The sequence below is a fragment of the Hemitrygon akajei genome, chromosome 7, assembly GCF_048418815.1.
Source record: "Hemitrygon akajei chromosome 7, sHemAka1.3, whole genome shotgun sequence".
Lineage (NCBI taxonomy): Eukaryota > Metazoa > Chordata > Chondrichthyes > Myliobatiformes > Dasyatidae > Hemitrygon > Hemitrygon akajei.
This window is the reverse complement of record NC_133130.1, coordinates 72,662,349-72,682,859: the sequence shown is the minus strand read 5'-3', so window position 1 is coordinate 72,682,859 and position 20,511 is coordinate 72,662,349. Positions and strand designations below refer to the sequence as shown.

Here is a 20,511-nt window from a genome sequence, read left to right as displayed (position 1 = left end):
TTACAAACTGTAGTGCATTTAATATTTCAGTAACATTTGGTTAATAGTGTAAATATATTGTTTGATTAAGCATTCTTTGTTTCTTCACATAATTCATTATGGGTTATATGTAGAAGTACATGAATGGCATACATCAAGATGCCACTGTGTCATCTGTGCTGACCTCACTAAAGTAAAACTAAGTGTACATGAGCTATCCCCAGCTCCTGTGTTTTTCTTTCAATTATTTTTTGGAGTTACAAAACATAACCGTGGCAATGAGGAGGTTTTAAAACAAACCCGAGACGATGAGCTACTGTTGAAGTGCAGCATGCTTTTTTTTTCCTTTGAGAAGGAGAAAGAAATGTTAGAGTTTTTAAAAAATTCAGCACATTTTTTTCTTTGGAAATGGAGAAAAAGATGTTCAAGTTTAAAAAAAAAGACAGAAAACAGTACTGGGTTGATGGTGACCTTAGTATCACTGTAGGCCCATCCTTCTTGGCAACTGGGACCACAGACACTACACATGGGCTCCAGCCAGCCTTGGAAAGAATTCCTTCGGCCTCCATGTAGTCTCGCTCTTTGGCTACTTTATCATGGATGGTAAAAGGAACTGGACAGGTTTTCTAAAACTTGGGTGTGGCATTTTCATTTAACACTAGTTTACCCTTGATATGTTTGAGTTTTCCAATGCCACCCTTGTGGCATCATCCAGTACCTTTCTTAATCGCTTACAAACAATCAACTCTATTGCAGGGGATGTGGCAGGTCAATTGTGGATTGATCTCCAATAAAATTATTGCTGGCTCAGCCAATCATACCCCACCTTCTGTTTTTACCACATACAAGCCCAATGAGACTTGTTTGTTGTTGTATTTCACTGTTATGAATGTCATTCCCAGAGGAGTTCTCTTTTCACTGGTGAGGATGACAAGGAACATCTCCAAAATCTCAAGACGGTGTTAAAAAAAATTAGAAGATTATTGGTTCTTTAAACCAAGCATCACTTATTGTGGTCACACCATTGACACACAAGTATTACACAGTGTGCTGAGAAGATTCAAGCAGTTACAGATGCCCCAAGACCAAACAATGTGTCGCTGTTGCAGTCCTTTTTAGGATTTGTCAGTTACTATAACAGGTTCCTGCCAAACCTGGCTACCGTGCTCCATCCCTTGCACTCATTACTACAGATCAGAAAGAAACAGCAAAGGACACAGCAGTGTGAGGTGGTTTTCCAAAAGAAAATGGTGATGACCAGCACTGTACTCACACTTTATGATCCACATCATCCAGTGAAGCTTGCTTGTGATGCCTCATCTTATGTTATAGGTGCAGTCATGTCACATGCACCTATTTGTGATGGAAGTGAACACCCCATAGCCTTTGCATCATGTTCCTTTACCACTGTAGAGAAAAATTATGCACAGATTGTCAGATAGGCCCTGAGTCTAGGTTGAGGTGTAAAACATTTCAACCAGTGCTTGTATGGGAGAGAGCTTCCTCTCATTACTGATCATTGACCTCTCCCTCAATGTCACAAACACAAAGGAGCTGGTTGTGGATTACAGGAGAAATGGAGATGGGCTAACCCCTATTGACATCAATGGATCTGGAGTTGAGAGGGTAGCCAGTTTTAAGTTCCTCAGCATCCACATCACCGATGACCTCACGTGGGCTGTACACACCAGCTGTGTGGTGAAAAAGGCTCAACAGTGCCTCTTTCACCTCAGACGGTTGAGGAAGTTTGGTATGGGCCTCCAAATCCTAAGAACTTTCTACAGGTGCACATTTGAGAGCACCCTGACTGGCTGCATCACTGGCTGGTATGGGAACTGTACATCCCTTAATTCCAGAATTCTGCAGAGAATGGTGCGGACAGCCCAGTACATCTGTAGTTGTGAATTTCTCATGATTCAGGACATTTACCAAGACAAGTGTGAGAAAAGGGCCCGAAGGATCACTGGGGACCCAAGTCACCCCAACCACACTCTATTCCAGCTGCTACCATCCTGGAAATGGTACCGCAGCATAAAAGCCAGGACCAGCAGGCTCCAGGACACCTTCTTCCACCAGGCCACCAGACTGATGAACTCACACTTATTTGAGTGTATTTCTATGTTACATTGACCGTTCTATTTATTATAAATTACTTTGATTGCACAGAGCACATTTAGTTGGAGATGTAACGTAAAGATTTTACTCCTCATTTATGCGAAGGATGTAAGAAATAAAGTCCATTCAATTCAACCACTAGTGTCCGTCTTCAGCCCACAGAAGGGATTTCCGCTAACAGCAGCAGAATTAATGCAGATATGGGCTATGTTCCTTTCAGGACACAATTACAAGATCTAATAAAAAGGACATAAGAACATAAGAAATAGGAGCAGGAATAAGCCATCTGGCCCACCGAGCCTGGTCCGCCATTCAATAAGATCATGGCTGATCTGGCCATGGACTCATCTCCACCTACCCTTAATTCCCCTAAAATGCAAGAATCTATCCAACCTTGTCTTAAATATAAATACTGAGGTAGCCTCCACTGCTTCATTGGGCAGAGAATTTCACAGATTCATCACCCTCTGGAAAAAGCAACTCCTCCTCATCTCCATTCTAAGTCAACTTCCTTGAATCTTGAGGCTATGTCCCCTAGTTCTAGTCACCCCAACAACTTTCCTGCCTCTATCTTATCTACCCCTTTCATAATTTTATATGTTTCTATAAGATTTCCTCTCATTCTTCTGAATTCCAGTGAGTACAGTCCCAGGCAAGTCAATCTGTCCTCATAGTCTAACCCCCTCATCTCTGGAATCAACCTGGTGAACCTCCTCTGCACCGTCTCCAAAGCCAGTATACCCTTCCTCAAGTAAGGAGACCAGAACTGCACGCAGTACTCCAGATGCAGCCTCACCAGTACCCTGTACTGTTGCAGCATAACCTCCCTGCTCTTAAATTCAATCCCTCAAGCAATGAAGGCCAACATTCCATTTGCTTTCTTGATAGCCTGCTGCACCTGCAAACCAACCTTTTGTGATTCATGCACAAGCACTCCTAAGTCCCTCTGCACAGCTGCATGCTGCAATCTTTTACCATTTAATTAATAATCTGCTTTTCTATTTTTCCTTCCAAAGTGGATAACCTTGCATTTACCAACATTGTATTCCATCTGCCAGACCCTTGCCCACTCACTTAACCTATCTATATCTCTCTGCACACTCTCCTTATCTTCTGCACAATTTGCTTTTCCACTCAATTTAGTATCATCAGCAAACTTAGATACACTACACTCGGTCCCCTCTTCCAGATTGTTAATGTATATCATAAACTGTTGCGGGCCCAGCACCAATCCCTGCAGCACACCACTCACCACTGATTGCCAACCAGAGTAACACCCATTGATCCCAACTCTCCGCTCTCTATTAGTTAACCAATCCTCTATCCATGCTAATACATCACCCCCACTCTATGCATGGGCAACTAATGGTGAAACTGCTGATGGATTGTCCACTGGGAGCAACATCAACAGAACACACTACATTAATACTGAATTAAAAGCTTGCCGATTTCCTCTTTGCAATTCACAATGCAACACACTCCACAACCAACAGCTCACCAGCTCAGCTGTTCCTGGGTCATCCCTTGCACTCATGCTTGGATCTCCTCAAACTCAATCTCAGGACTACGTAGGACAAACAGCTGAGACAAACTGAGAGCTCCTCAAACAAGGAGGTTCCATGTTTCATGCCTAGACGAACAGTCCTGGGGAGGGACTACGGAGGTGATCAAAAATGAGTGCTTGGAAAGATTAAGGACCATCTGGGACCATGCTCCTACACGGTGCAGATTGCATCTAATGTCATCCGGAGATGCCTCATCCATCGGGTGAGGAGAACAGAGTCAACTGTTAGCGGTGGAAGGTGCCAGAGCAGTCACAGTCACTTCCTGCAGTCCCAGGGTCACAAAACATAATACAAACCATTGTGAACATCTTCAAAGAGGCCTGGAAGGCACTGTAGAATTGCAGATCCGCTTTTAACAAGACCTAGAAAATTTGTTCATTTCCTCCATATTGCCTGTGTATTTTTCATCTGTAAGGGAACTGCAGAAGCAGTTTCAGACCATGATGAAAAAGAAGATTATTTATTTTTTGAAAAGGTCCATCAGTTACTTAGGATTTCAGAAAGCGTTTGAAGGGTGCGAGGGAATCCTGCGATTCTGCAAAGTAATTGGTATGCCGGAATTTGGAACAAAAAACAGAAAATGCGAGAAGAACTCCATCAGTCCAGAAGGACCAGTGGAAAGAAAACCCAGTGAACGATTCAGGTCAGGGATCTCCCTCAGTAATTTAAGGAAGCGTTCCAAAGGGGAGGAGGCAGTGACTGAAGAAATAAGGAAAACATAGGAAAATATTTGCACTTCTGATGGAGCGATAAAAAAGAGACTAATCGATTCAACAAAGAACTCAGAAGAAATATACATAATTTAACCAATCTATCGATAAAACTCTAAACGGTTGTGGTAATCGGTAAAACCGATTTTCGTGCTTGAAATTCTAGACTTCCTGTGCCCAATCGACCAAACATAATTACACAAATTCCAAATTACGTAAATTTAATTTAATTTTCAAAACTATTATTGAACCTACTTGTAACAACCTTTCATTCATTGCAAATCATGCCTGTAGAAAGCTATATAGATCATCGATGTTTTTTTAAGCTTTCAGTTTTATTTGCTGCAATGGGGTCAGTATGTTTAACTCATACACTCTGCCTTAAGTACAACTTGCATTGAAATGTTCGTTGCAAATTGTGTTTTTTTTTTGTTCTTACAGGAGACTTGAAAACAATGGAACAACACTCCCCTCCTAATCGCAACCTTCATTTGGAAAAACATCACGTTCGTATCTGCAAAAGTACTTCATGATTGTTCTTGTGATGTACGGAACAAATTGACATATTTTAAAAAGCCAACGGCCATTCAACCCACATCATTTTAAAGTACATCTCATTGAACAATTTGGACAGCCGAAGAACAAAGTGGGAATTGCAGCCACTGTGTTCGTCTGTATTATCGTAGGTTCGGTCAAACTGGCACAGAAAGTTATTTTAATGACTCCGGAGTCCAGCTCCGCTAGTTGCTGTGGAGATCGGAGTGTAACAATTCGGATACACGGGTCTGCATCGACTTTCCTGAGCATGATCGTCAATGAACTACAACTCCCAGGATGCCTTCTAGTAGTGGGTCTCTGTGGGTTTCGGGCCTGGATGAGGAGGAGCGAAACTGGTTGCTGGAACTGAACTGTGTTGGTGGGGGGAGGGTGGTGATGAAAGGGTGGGGATGGTTGGAGGAGAGAGGCTTCCCCGCCCGCAGGAAGAGACTTCAGTTAAGGGGTGGAGAGCTCGACGAGGCAGTAAGGAGAAATGTGCTGCGCTTTTCGCTGTCACGATTGAAAGCGGCGAGTCGGGGTTGTGCACAAAATTACACACGAACCAAAAATCTAATCGGGTAAGTGGGAGATTGGGTAACATTGCATAGCAGATCGCACAGCGGAGTACAATCATGTTTTAGTGACTGCTTGTGATATTGTTTTAAACACTGCAGCTGGCGCTGGTATTCCCTCCGATTCAAACCAAATGTTGCCAGCGGGGCTTACATTTAATCCCTGTACTTATATGTACAAGATGATAAATGTATTGGATGTGTGTTCCTTTAGCTTCAGAGAGATTGATTTTGTTTCACTGTAAAGCCTTTCCCGTGTAGGATAAGTTGGTTATAAACCACGTCTGATAACATCGAATAATTGAATCCTTTGAAGCCCGTCTTGGTGGGTTACACAAAGGCGAGTCTGGCTCCCGGCAATGACGGGCTTGAATTATAAACATGATTTATTTACTGTGTTTGATAAGGGTAAAGTGTAAATGTAAATGTAAAGTGTAAGAGTCAGAGCGACGTAGATCTGAATCGGTAGTTGAGGAAATTTAGAAATAAAATTCCACAAGTACTAAACAAGCAGATGATTCATGGTAAGATTGAATTTACAGTATTTATTTCCATATAATATTCCATTAGCTTCCTCTTCTTAGTCAGATCCTCGGTCGAAGATGACTTTGCTTCCACTCCAGTTGTGTGTGTACTGAGTTGGCTGATGATGCCAATATGGGATCCACTGACTCTGCCACAAGTGGGGCAAGAGGGGATTAACGGAGGGAGGGGGGAACTTGTGTGAGTTTTGGAGAAGTCTGTTCCTTTCGCCAATCATAGTCGGCTTCTGTGATGCGTAAAATCACTTCTCACCGCCATCCTGAACGCGCCTTCTTCACTTTGAGCGGTCAAGGGCCACGGGTTCCCACGTATCAGGGAGGATGTTACACTTTTTCAGGTAAATTATGAAAATACTTTTGAACTTCTTCTCTATCCACTGGTGTCCATGTTGTCGGAGAATATTCTTTGACCACAAATGTTAAAAGCTCTTCTGTAATTTGGGAGAAATATCCCTTATATATTGATAAAATAGGAGTGCTAATAAAAATAAAATATTATTTTCAAGAGCTTCTCTGATGAATAGGCTTTCTCGTGTCAAAGCCTGTTTCAGTAGATTCCAAGGATGCTGCCTGACCTGCTGGGTTCCTCCAGCATATTGTGTATCCTCCAGCATAGACCTAAATCGCTTTCGTCTTGGGTCTCACTCCAATGTTATTAATCTGATGATTTAAACATGATTTTTTAAAGTGATCCAACCTCTATCATTACGGGAAAGATAAAATGCGGACATTTGTGTAACTTACGAGGTTTTTTTCAATGCATATATATTTGCAACAGATTTTTAATTAGGAAAGTAATTTTTGGAGGAAAGTAACTGGTACAAATGCAGCTTGTGTTTTGGATGGAATCCTAACAAGCTTCCAAGTAATTTCTGAAATGAGATGTAATTTCGCCTTGGCCCCACGCACCAATCAATGGAGCGCGATTTTCGAGCAGGTGTCAGTCAGCGCAGAAAGAGAGGAGCTTCGGCACTGATGTCATTCGATGCCTGTCAGTGCGGTAAAGAGGTAGCAGGGAGTGGGGGCGTGGCATTGCCGTGACGTTGCACGGTTGACAGTGAAGGCGGGACCTCCAAACGACGTCGCACGGCGCTCTGCCAGACGGGGCGGAGTTCACGTCATGACATCACGCGCCGGCCGGCCGTCTTTGGGAGCTTTAAAACAAAATGGTGACTCGGGTTGGGGTTGTTGGCGCGAGGTCGTAATTTTAACTTTAACGTAAAATTACGAAGGGAATTTATGGAGCTCTGGTATGTTATTCGAATTATTGCATTTCCACTGCGTGTGAGAAGGTATAGATGTTATATTAGGAGTGGCGAGAAATTTAACGGCGCCGGTTTTGATCCGGACTGCTTTGTGTTCGCGGTAACTACGGTTCTGCGCAACGCCTCGTCGGGGAAGACTGAGAGTTGATTGATTATTTTCAGATCCTTGTTACCCCACCCTCATCTATACGCGTACCCCTTTCTCGTTCCTGCGTCAGTTTCTCACATTTTCCCCTAAAGCTGCTTAGATCTCATGTGAACTGTGGGGAGAGGCCTTTGGTCTCGGGCCCGAGGAGGGGGTCTTTGTCTGGATTTTGGCCTCCCTTGAGGTACAGTGCTGAATTCCAAAATTCACCGTCCCGAGAGTTAGATATTACAACTGCCTTATTACAAGTTTGTTGTACTTTTCACACTTACAGATGTGGGGTACCATTTTCTCCTAAAACTTCATGATTTCAAGTAAAATCCCAGTTATTGGTTATGTTTAATAATGCAAATGTGTTTATTTAAAATACAGGTAACAGAAGTAAGCATATGGTAACGTGTGACTTGATAGGCAGTTGACTGTGGGCTCAAATTCCACTTTAGATGTCTTACAAGATGCTAGTTACTTGTTTGGCTGAATTTAAAATATATTATTGGAGGAAGAACAGCTAGTTTGTCCGTATGTATGAAGGTTTATCTTTTAATATTTCACTGAAGTACGTTACCTGATCATGATAATGGCATGTAAATTTGCCAGTTTTACGTCAAGGTAACGAGATGGCCTTGAATTATCACTTGAAGTACTGAAAACCATTGTAGTTTTTTTCCAGAATTGTAAAATACCACAGTAAAATTTTATTCTAAATATAACAAATACATTTACTTTATTAAACATAACCAATAATTGACACCTTTTTAATCTGAGAAATAGATCCCTGAGATATGTAAATGAGGTGCACTTGCACAGTAAAAACTTGCATAATAAAGCTGCTGTAATATCTAACTCTTGAGACCGTGGACTCTGAAATGCAGCAAATTTTGTACCTCAGGCAAGGCCCACATCCAGACAAGGTAGAAATTCACTTTAACATTATGATTTAAGCTAAGTGATTTGTTTGATTATGGAATATCTGGCTTGCCTGTATTAGTTGCTTGCTTGCTTCCCATTGATGGAGGTTTAAGCTGTATTTCTTGTGTAATAGTGATACATGTGGGTAATTGGGGACTTAAACCATTAGATAATGCAAACCAAAACAGTTAATTTATAAGAATATATAAAATAATTCTCTTTCCCAGCATCTGTGATTGTAAAACATTGTGATTTCATGATATTAACTATTGACTCTTGTGATTATTATAAATAATGAAGGATGGCTCTCAGAAACCATACCTTTGACTTCGGGGGCCCATAAAATATGATACACTTATCATCCACATGTTGTTTATTAGTTATTGCCGAGCCCCAGCTGATTCACCAGTCCCTATTTCACTTCGACCATTACCTAACCAATTTGAAGAGGACAGAATGTGCCCAGGAAGGAGAATTTAATTGTCTCACAAGGACAATACACAACTGATTGAGTCACAGGGACCTGGCTATCAAAGTGGGCTTGGATCAAGTGATGAAAGAACTCATGAGTGGAAATGTTACATAACTATCTGTCCTTCCCAATCTGACAATAAGAGAATTAGGCCATTTGGTCCATTGAGTCTGTTCCATTAATTAATCATGGCTGATCCTATATTCCCCTGCTCAGCCCTTCTCCCCATAATTTTTGATGCCGTGGTCAATCAAAAATCTATTAAGCTCTGTTTTAAATACATCCAATTGCCTGGTCTCCACAGCTACATGTGATAATAACTTCCACAAATTCAACATCCTCGAGCTAAATAAATTTCTCCACATCTGTTTAAATAGATGCCCCTCTATTCTAAAGCTGTGCCCTCTTGTCCTAGACTCTTCCCCCACCTCCCCCCACCATGGGAAACATCCTTTCCGCATCTACTCTTGTCTTGGTCTTTCAACATTAGAAAAGTTTCAATGAGATCCCCGCTACCCCCCCAATCCTTTTAAATTCAAGTGAGTACAGACCCAGAACTACCAAACGTTCCTCATATGATAACCCTTTCATTCCTGGAATCATCCTTGTCAATCTCCTCTGAACCCTCTCAAATGTCAGCTCATCTTTTCTTTGATGAGGAGCCCAAAACCATTCACAATACTCAAGGTGAGGCTTCACCAGTGCCTTATAAAGCCTCAACATCTCATTCCTGCTCTTCTGTTCTAGACCTCTTGAAATGAAACATCACATTTGCCTTCCTCACCACCGACTCTACCTGCAAGTAAACCTTTGGGTTATGCACAAGGACTCCCAAGTCCCTTTACATCTCAAGTTTTTGTATTTTCTCTCCATTTAGAAAATAGTCTGCACATTTGTTTCTTATTACCAAAGTGCGTGACCATGCATTTTCCAACATTGTATTTCATTTGCCACTCCCTTGCCCATTCTCCTAAATTGTCTAAGTCCTCCTGCATCCTACCTGTTTCCTCTGCCCTTTCACCAATCTTCATATTATTGGCAGACTGGCAACAAAGCCATCTATTCCATCTACAAACACAAGAAAATCTGCGGATGCTGGAAATCCAAGCAACACACATAAAATGCTGGAGGAACTCAGCGGGCCAGGCAGTATCTACGGAAAAAAGTATAGTTGATGTTTTGGGCCAGTCTTGCCGAAGGGTCTCGGTCGGAAACGTCGACTGTACTTTTTTCCATAGATGCTACCTGGCCTGCTGAGATCCTCTAGTATTTTGTGTATTCTATCATCTAAATCATTGATGTAGTATTTAAAGAAGTGATCCCAAACATCGACCCCTGCAGAACAAATCTACTCACTGGCAGCCAACCAGAAAAGGATCCTTCTATTCCCACTCGCTGCCTCCTACCGATCTGGCAATGCTCTAATTATTCCATTAACTTTCCAGTAACTTCCATTTAGTCTTTCTCACTGGTAAAACTGCCTGCCATAAAATCCTCCTAGAGACAGCTCTTTCATATTAAGAAATTCAGTGGTATTCCTCTCTCAGATGCTGCTTTAACTGTTGAACTTCTCCAGATTCCAGAAGCTGTTGTTTCTTATTTTTCCTTGAATTCTATATTGTGGCTTAACCATCTTTCTGAAAGAGGGACACAAGATTCTGCAAATGCTGGAAATTTTGAACAATGCACACAAAATGTTGGAGGAACACAGCAGGTCAGGCAGCACCTCTGGAAAGGAATAAACATTCAACTTTTCAGGCTGAGGTCCTTCATCAGGATTGGAAAAGATGGAGGCAGAAGCCAGAAAAAGAGTGGGAGAGGGGAAGGAGTACAAGCTGGCAGATGATTGGTGAGGAAGGGATGATGAAGTAATAAGCTTTAGGTGGAAGAGATAAAGAGCTAAAAAAGGAATCTAATAGAGGACAGTGGACCATGAAATGAGGGAAGGAGGAGAACTAGAGGGAAGTGATGGCAAGTAAAGAGAAGAGATGAGAGGGTAACCAGAATGGAAATAGAAAGGGTGGGAGTTAACTGAAAGTTAAAGAAAATCAAAGTTCATGTAATCACATTGAAAGCTACTCAGCTGGAATATGAGTTATTGCTCCTCCAACCTGAGTTTGCCCTCATTATGGCAGTTAAGGAGGCCACAGATAAGCATGTCAGTTTGGGAATGAGAAGTCCTGTTGAAATGTGTCGTCACCAAGAGATCTTGCCTCATGCAGACTATGAAGCAAAGCTGCTCGGCAAAGTGGTCCCCAAGTTTGCATTGGGTTTCACTGACATGGAGGAAGCAGCACTGGCAATGCTGGTTATAATACAATACTGGATACCTGCTAGCTTATACCTCTCCCCCTCTCCTACCTTATTTTGGCTTCTATCTACTTCCTTTCCAATCCTGCTGAAGAATCTTAGCCCAAAATGTTGATTGTTTATTCTCTTCATAACTGCTGCCTGACTTGCTGAGTTCCTACATTTTTTGTGTGTTGCTAAATGGGTATATTTATTAATTGGTAGATCAGCTCAGAATTGAACACGTGAGTCACTCTGAATCATACAACAGCAGATCTGGTGATGCTTTTCTTTACCATTATGCCTGGGTAAGACTGGTAGCCACCTCTGTCCTAGCACAGCTCCTCATTTTCTGACCTACATTATCCTTGCTACTTCCTCCTCTCTTTCTGCTGTGACTGCCCCCCCCCCCCCCCATCTCACCACCTACAAGTTATCCCTTCCCACTGCCTTTCTAATCCTTTCCCCAGTTCCAAACCCTGGCAGTTCTTTGTAATTCCTGCTGAACTTTCCCCTCGGGTGCTGAGCAGTCTGTCCTCAGCAAAGGCCTCACATTTATATCCTTGTGCCTGCACCTCAGCTATGAGTTAGAACACTTCTGTTGTCACTGCCTCAGTGCCTATTTCTTTAGTAATGTCACATCAACCCCCTTGTATCTGAAGTATTCCTTTTCCTCTCAGACACTCATTTTGGGCCTTGTATTCTACCTTAACCATTTCATTTCCATTTCCTGCCATGGCATCGACTGCTCCTGGGCCTCTCCAACATTGCCCCTTTCCAAATGCTCAGCCCGCAGTCCACCTCCCACCAATTGCAACCTAGTCATCAAAAGGACAGTGCTGTTGCAGTGTGCTGGACTGACCTTGTGGAGGCCAAGTGACAGTTCTCATAACTCAGCTTACCAATCTCTGGAAAAGGTCCATTATTTAAGAACTTTCTGCTTCTATCTCATTTCCAATATCACAAATGGGTACTATTGGGAAGAGCGTGTTGGATCAAAATCAAGCATCAAGATTGAGATGGCCAGCATAGAGAGAAGAGGAGCAGCATTCTGGTTACCCTAGTATACCCACTGTTACTGCCTGCTTTTGCCCACGAAACTATCTGTTTATACCTCGACTCCATCCTGTTTCCTATTATCCAGACTCGCATGCCCTCCAGCATTTGGATAACTTCTGATACCCTGGCCCCCAACGCCTCCTCTTCATGATGGATATAATCTACATCCCCATCAGTAGTCTAAAAGCCATCGCTTCTCGGCCTTTTGGCTAAGATCAAGTGTAGTAGTCTAAAAGCCCACTGCTTCTTTGTACAACAAAGATCCAACTTGTTCCTCATCATTGAAACTCTCATCTGCCTGGCTGAACTTAAACAACTTGACTTCTGATTCCTCTACAAAAGTGTAGCTATGGGGCACCTGTATGAGCCCTAGGTATGTCTGTCTTTTTGCTGGCTACGTTCAGCAGTCCCTGTTCCAAACCTTCTGTACCACTCTCCAGTCTTTCTCTGTTACTTTGATGACTGCACCCATGCAGAAATCACCAATTAATCCTTTTGCTGCCAGGTTTCACCTGCTCTCAATTCACATGGTCCATTGCTGTCACTTCTCTTCCTTTACCAGATCTCAATGATTCCACCCCAGGAAACAAACTTTTTGTAAACTCAAATGACTCCCACAACTGTTTAAACTACATCTCTTCCCATTCTATCTTGTAAGGATGCCATTCTTTTCATCCAGCTTCTTGAACTCCCAAAATGATGGTTTCTTTTCTGGGGTATCTGAAATGTTGTTCTTTTTCACTAAGCATGTCTTTCCTTTTGCTGCAGTTGATGGAGCTGCATCTCACATCTCCACTGTTTCTCATACTACTCTCATCCTACCTCCTCCCAGACTGAAAAAAGTCACCCTGGTCCTTGCCTTTCACCCTATGAGACTCCACATCCAGTAACCATCCTTCGTCATTTTTGTCATCTGCACCATGATTTTACCACCAGTCACATCTTTTCCTCCCAATGCCTAATCACCTTCCACAGGGACAGCTCCCTTCATGACTGCATATCCATTCATCCCTCAACAGCCATCTCTTCTTTCCCCCTAGCACTTTCCCCTGCCTTCACAGTAGAAGTAACTGTTCTTGTATCTCCTCCCTCTCCTTCCAGTTGAGACAAAGGTTCACATGCATCTCCTCCAACATTGTTTGCTGCATTTTATATTCATACATGACTTTCTCTTATCAGCGAGACCAAACGTGGACTCAGTGATCACTTCACGGAATACCTGTGATGACCATCCTGAGCTCCCAGTTGAAGACATTTCAACTTCCATTCCCAGCCCCACTCTGACCTTTCCATCCTTGGCCGCCTTTACGGCTGTGCTGGAGCTTAATGTAAAGCGGAGGAACACCTTGTTCTACTTTGGTACTCTACAACCTATTGGCATGAATATTGTTTTCCAATCTTAAGTAACCCTCCGCCCCCCCCCCCCCAATCCTTCAGTTTTCCCATTTATTTTCTCACCATTCTGGCCTCTTCCACTCCTTCGCAGGTTTTCTAACCCCAATCTAGTTCCAGCTGTTGTTCAATGCTCCCATAACCATTAATGGTTCCCATTCCTACTTTATTTATCCAAATCTAGCTCCAGTAGCAATTTGATTTCTTGCTTTTCTTCCTCTAGTAGCTGCTTCCCATCTTCACACTTCCTCTTCCTCCTTTATTTTTTCCTTTTCCTTTGTCTCTATCAATCATTTATCTGCCACAGTCTCCCAGATGGATGCCTACTCAACTCCCCTACCTTGCTGTACTTGCCTGTCATCTTGTACCTCTCAGCCCACCAGTTGCCTCAGAATCCTTTCTTGCTGCTCCCCTTCTCTCTATGCTGGCCATCTCAATCTTGATGCAGGATTTCAACCCAACATGTTCTTCCCACTAGTGCTGCTCAACCCAGTGTGTTTTTCCCATCTATGTTGCTTCACTCACTTAAGCTCTTAGAGCAGGTTGTGTTTCTACTGTATTGATAAAGCCACAAGTGGGATAATGAATCCTGAACTGTGAAAGTAACTACAGACAATAAAGATGTCCGATAACCATCAATAAATAGATCAGCTACAATTTTGCCTTGTCCTGAGCTGTGATGGACAATTAAATGGCTGAGGAGGAAACTATGAATATTAATGATAGTGGTATGCAGCATTAAATGTAAATAAGTGTTTGCCAATAGTATCTTTAATGATCCATCCTGACCTTTTCTTGAGATTCCCAGTTTTGCACTAACCAGTGGAAAATTGTCTAGTGTATTCTGTCCATTTTGTGAGGGGTGGGGAGAGCAGACCTAAACTGCATCAAGTCATTTACCAACATATCAATTTACAATTATCAATGTTAATCATCATTGATCATGCTATCAATGGGCAATAAGCATTGGAAAATATCAACTGGTTATGGTTTTGCAGGGGCAAGTTGTTTCCAATTCTCATTAACAGCCTTTTTCCCAGCATCAACTAAAAAAACTAGGGTGATCATTGACTACACTTGTTGTCAAAGTACCATTTGCTTCAGTGTGGCCAGTAGAAGCTTCATCTATTTGAAATCAATGGGAACTATCGAGAAAGTTCAATGAAGTCATCTTTGATGGAGATGAAGTCCATAAGACATAGGAGCAGAATTAGGCCATTTGACCCGTCAAGTCTGTTCTGCTATTCAGTCACGGCTAATCCTTTTCTCCCCTCCTCAGCGGCACATCTTAGTTTGGTGAAAATGCCTTTGTGGTTGATGGAGGCCAATCACCTTGGCCCACAAGTTTTTTTTCCCTTCCCCAGACAGTGTTACAGGTGGAAGCATCTTCAGCTCCTTAATTTTTGCCTTCTCTGCATCACGAGGTCAGAAGTAGTAATGCTCACATGTAATTGTATTCTGATACTTTTAACAAGTACTCGGATAGTGAAGCAATGCCAAAATTCAATAAACCTCAGAAGCTACTTGTGTTACAGCTTTATTTAAAGTTTTTGCAGGGAATACTATTGTTTATGGTAATGTTTGTGTCCAATTCTCATGCAATCAGCACCCACTCTCCATGAATGAGAATATACTATATCTGGAATTTAAAAGCTTAAAAAATGATTGACTTTGTTAACTGGTAGGATAGATGATTGCTGAATTCTAGAATAAGGAGATATGGTTTTAAAAATTCACACCATGCCACTGAAGTCTAAAGTTAGGAAACACTTCCACCACCCTTTGTATACTAAGTTTGAAATGGCATTTGATGTCATTATCACTGTGGTTGATAAGCAAAAGGGTAGATGGAGTTATGTTACAGAAGTCTTGGTCTCACTGAATGCTGGAATGCTAAAATGGGGCAAATTTTGTTCCTCCTTTCTCCAAGCTTAAATTCTGGAATTGAAGCAGGTAATTTTTGTTTTTAATAGTTACTGCATTTGAGTTGTTGGCTGATCAGTAGTGTACAGGTGTTTGGATGAAGGGTCATTGATTCGATACATTAAATCTTTCTTCTCACAGATTTGGCCTGATCAGTTGAGCATTTCCAGCAAATACCATCTTTAGTTTAGATTTCCATTGCCTGCATTTTAAAATTTTTAGACCATAAGGCTTCGTATCAGAATTAGGCTATCAAGAACTTATCAACCTCTGTTTTAAATATACCCAATGACTTGGCCTCCACAGCCATCTGATTCACCACCCTCTGGCTAAAAAAAATGCTGCTCGTTTTTGTTCCGAAGGGCTGTGTTTCTATTCTGAGACTGTACCCTCTGATCCTAGACTCTTCCACTATTGGAAACATCTTCACCACATCCACTCTATCTGGGCTTTTCAATATTCAATAGGTTTCAATGAGATACTTCTCCCACCCCCACCCTCTATTTTTCTGAACAGTGAGTATAGGCCCAGAACCATCAAATGTTCCTCACTAATCCTGACATTCCTGGGATTATTCTCATGAACCTCTTCTGGACCTCTCCAATGCCAGAACATACTTATAAAATGGGCTGAAAAACTGTTCGCAATATTCCAAATATGGTTGTACCAATGCTTTATAAAGCTTCAGCATTGCATCTTTGCTTTTTTGTTCTAGTCTTCTGCAAATGAATGCTGACATTGCATTTGCCTTCTTTGCCACTGACCCCACTGGCAAGTTAACCTTTTGGGATCCTGCATAGAACTTCAAAGTTAGCTTACCCCTTCAATTTCTGAATTGCTTACTGTTCAGCAAATAGTCTGCACCTTTACTCCTACCAAAGTGCATGCCAATACACTTCCCTACACTGTTTCATCTGCCACTTTGCCCATTCTCCTAATCTGTTGAAGTCGTTCTGTGGACTCACTGCTTCCTCAACACTGCCTGCATCTCCACCAACTTTATATTGTTTGTAAACTTGGCCATAAAGTCATTAATTGTCATCCAGGTCATTGATAATGCGAAAAGAAGAGCACCCAACACTAGCCAATCAGCAGCCAGCCACAAAAGGTGCCCTTTATTCCCTATCTTTGCCTCCTGTTACTCAGCCAATCTTCTATCGATACTAGTATCTTTCCTGTAATACAATGGGCTCTTACCTTGTTAAAACAGTCCCCAGGGAAAATTATTATATGTTGTGTAACTTTAAAATTGTGATCTAAGTGTATTTTGTTTTAATAGAGTAATAACCAGTAATATGGAAAATCTTATTTGGTGTTAATAAAATTAAGAGGGTGCTGTATGATGAATTTTACTGTATATCAGAGGAATTGGTTTCTGATCAGCTACTTTTGTGTTACTATGATTTAAGAATATTTGTCAAACTCATTATTTCAATAAAATGCAATATTTGAGGTTTAACAATGTTTCAATAACTTAGATAATCCAGCCCAAGATCTTAAGGCACAAACTAACGGAGATGGGAGTAGACTCTCACATGGTGGATTGGATAGTGGACTACTTGACAGATAGACCTCAGTATGTGCGGTTGGGAGACTGTAGGTCTGACACGGTGGTCAGCAGCACAGGAGCGCCGCAGGGAACCGTACTCTCTCTGGTCCTGTTCACCCTGTACACATCAGACTTCCAATATAACTCGGAGTCCTGCCATGTGCAGAAGTTCGCTGATGACACGGCCATAGTGGGGTGTGTCAGGAATGGACAGGAGGAGGAGTATAGGAAACTGATACAGGACTTTGTGATATGGTGCAACTCAAACTACCTGCGTCTCAATATCACCAAGACCAAGGAGATGGTGGTGGACTTTAGGAGATCTAGGCCTCATATGGAGCCAGTGATCATTAATGGAGAATGTGTGGAGCAGGTCAAAACCTACAAGTATCTGGGAGTACAGTTAGACGAGAAGCTAGACTGGACTGCCAACACATATGCCTTGTGCAGGAAGGCAGAGTCGACTGTACTTCCTTAGAAGGTTGGCGTCATTCAATGTCTGTAGTGAGATGCTGAAGATGTTCTATAGGTCGGTTGTGGAGAGCGCCCTCTTCTTTGTGGTGGCGTGTTGGGGAGGAAGCATTAAGAAGAGGGACGCCTCACGTCTTAATAAGCTGGTAAGGAAGGCGGGCTCTGTTGTGGGCAGAGTACTGGAGAGTTTAACATCGGTAGCTGAGTGAAGGGCGCTGAGTAGGCTACGGTCAATTATGGAAAACTCTGAACATCCTCTACATAGCACCATCCAGAGACAGAGAAGCAGTTTCAGCGACAGGTTACTATCGATGCAATGCTCCTCAGACAGGATGAAGAGGTCAATACTCCCCAGTGCCATTAGGCTTTACAATTCAACCGCCAGGACTTAAGAACTTTTTAAAAGCTATTATTAATGCTTTTTGAGATAGTGATTTAGATGCATATCATATTTTTTACTGAGTTAAGTATTGTATGTAATTAGTTTTGCTACAACAAGTGTATGGGACATTGGAAAAAAAGTTGAATTTCCCCATGGGGATGAATAAAGTATCTATCTATCTATCTATAATGGTTGAAAGTGATGTTTCTTGACGCCTGGTCTGAATTGTGAGTTACTGAGCAACAAACAGTAAGACAATGTAATCATTGTAATTTGTGTTGCAAAAGATTGAAAGGAGGGGGTATTTTAAAATAACATGCATCACCATTCCTGTGTAATTGACACTTTTTTACCACAGCTAAGGTTTGTGTAGGTAGTTTTGAGGTTCCCACCATGCTTCCCCTTCACCAAGCTTCCACAAAGTCAAGAAATCCTTCATCCAAAGTTTCTAATTTCAAAAATTACAATTTTCACTGAAGCAAACTTCAAAATTGCTCCTGCAGCTACAGTTTTAAAGAACCAATCCAAAATGCTGGATGAACTCAGCAATTCTGGCAGCATCCATGGAGAGCAGGGAACAGTCAAATGAACAGTGTTGGGCTGAAATCCTTCATCAGGACCTTCTAGGTTTTGAATTTATTTAAAACCAAATTTCACATCCTGTGATTAAAGCACATCTTGCCCAGGTAGCCATTGTTACTTAATGAGTCTGGGCATTACAGCTTGTGTGCACTCTAATCCACCAAAGGTAATGTTGAAGCAACACACTCAAAATGCTGGTGGAACGCAGCAGCTCCCCCTCCCCCTTTCAAATCTCTTACTCTTCTTTCAGTCAGTCCTGATAAAGGGTCTGAGCCCAAAACATCGACTGTACTTCTCCCTGTAGATGCTGCCTGGCCTTCTGCGTTCCACCAGCATTTTGTGTGTGTTGCTTCAACATTACAGGTATCCGTCCCCCTCTTTTCCTTCGCTACATCGATGACTGCATTGGCACTGCCTCCTGCATGCATGCTGAGCTCATTGACTTCATTAACTTTGCCTCCAACTTTCACCCTGCCCTCAAATTTACCTGGTCCATTTCGGACACCTCCCTCCCCTTTCTTGATCTTTCTGTCTCCATCTCTGGAGACAGCTTATCTACTGATATCTACTATAAGCCTACAGACTCTCAGAGCTACCTGGACCATTCCTCTTCCCACCCTGTCTCTTGCAAAAATGCTATCCCCTTCTCACAATTCCTCCGTCTCCGCCGCATCTGCTCTCAGGATGAGGCTTTTCATTCCAGGGCGAAGGAGATGTCTTCCTTTTTTAAACAAAGGGGCTTCCCTTCTTCCACCATCAACTCTGCTCTCAAATGCATCTCTCCCATTTCCCGCACATCTGCCCTCACCCCATCCTCCCACCACCCCACTCGGGATAGGGTTCCCCTTTTCCTCACCTACCACCCCACCAGCCTCCAGGTCCAATGTATAATTCTCCGTAACTTCCGCCACCTCCAACGGGATCCCACTACCAAAGCACATCTTTCCCTCCCCCCCCCCTTTCTGCTGTCCACAGGGATTGCTCCCTACGCGACTTCCTTGTCCACTCATTCCCCCCACCCACCATCCCTTCCCACCGATCTCCCTCCTGGCATTTATCCTTGTAAGCGGAACAAGTGCTACACCTGCCCTTACACTGCCTCCCTCACCACCATTCAGGGCCCCAGACAGTCCTTCCAGGTGAGGCGACACTTCACCTGTGAGTCGGCTGGTGTGGTATACTGCGTCCGGTGCTCCCGGTGTGGCCTTTTATATATCGGTGACACCTGACGCAGACTGGGAGACCGTTTCGCTGAACACCTATGCTCGGTCCGCCAGAGAAAGCAGGATCTCCCAGTGGCCACACATTTTAATTCCACGTCCCATTCCCATTCTGATATGTCTGTCCATGGCCTCCTCTACTGTCAAGACGAATCCAAACTCCGGTTGGAGGAACAACACCTTATATACTGGCTGGGTAGCCTCCAACCTGATGGCATGAACATTGACTTCTCTAACTTCTGTTAATGCCTCTCCTCCCCTTCTTACCCCATCCCTGACAATATTTAGTTTGTTTTTTTTTTCTCTCTCTCTCTGCCCATCACTCTGCCTGTTCTCCATCTCCCTCTGGTGCTCCCCACTTTCTTTCTTCCGAAGCCTCCTGTCCCATGATCCTTTCCCTTCTCCAGCTCTGTATCACTTTCACCAATCACCTTTCCAGCTCTTAGCTTCATCCCACCCTCTCCAGTCTTCTCCTATCATTTCGTGTTTTCCCCCTCCCCCTACTACTTTCAAATCTCTTACTATCTTTCCTTTCAGTTAGTCCTGGCGAAGGGTCTCGGCCTGAAACGTCAACAGTGCTTCTCTTTATAGATGCTGCCTGGCCTGCTGTGTTCCACCAGCATTTTGTGTGTGTTCCATGGAATTTTAAATTAATTTTAAGGCAGTACCTTGACCTCTAGTGATCCCCCAATATTTAAATTTTCTGTGCTGAAGTAGGGAAGTAAAATTGCCTCACTGCCTCTATGTTGAGAAATTATTTGGAGTTCGTGCCCTGGTTTTGTATGTGTATATGCCATGTGCAGGAATTGCTTTCTTGCTAATCTTCCTCTTTC

At 42.7% G+C, this 20,511-nt stretch overlaps 2 protein-coding genes across 3 annotated transcripts in view; both read left to right on the top strand.

Moving 5' to 3' along the window:
* abch1 (ATP-binding cassette, sub-family H, member 1) overlaps positions 1 to 5,210 on the top strand; it is a 110,806-nt gene extending 105,596 nt beyond the window's left edge. The window contains exon 20 of the mRNA XM_073051216.1: positions 4,811 to 5,210. Coding sequence (XP_072907317.1) covers positions 4,811 to 4,902 — 92 coding nt within the window. The 3' untranslated portion in view covers positions 4,903 to 5,210. The remainder of the gene's footprint in view (positions 1 to 4,810) is intronic.
* A 137-nt stretch (positions 5,211 to 5,347) lies between these two features.
* Positions 5,348 to 20,511, top strand: part of LOC140730566 (E3 ubiquitin-protein ligase pellino homolog 1) — a 64,786-nt gene continuing 49,622 nt past the window's right edge. Inside the window, exon 1 of one of the 2 annotated variants that reach the window (XM_073051218.1) lies at positions 5,348 to 5,484. The gene's annotated coding sequence lies outside the window, so the exon portion shown is untranslated. Of the gene's footprint in view, positions 5,485 to 7,141; positions 7,271 to 20,511 lie in introns of those variants that run through there. The other variant, XM_073051217.1, reaches the window with a different exon arrangement.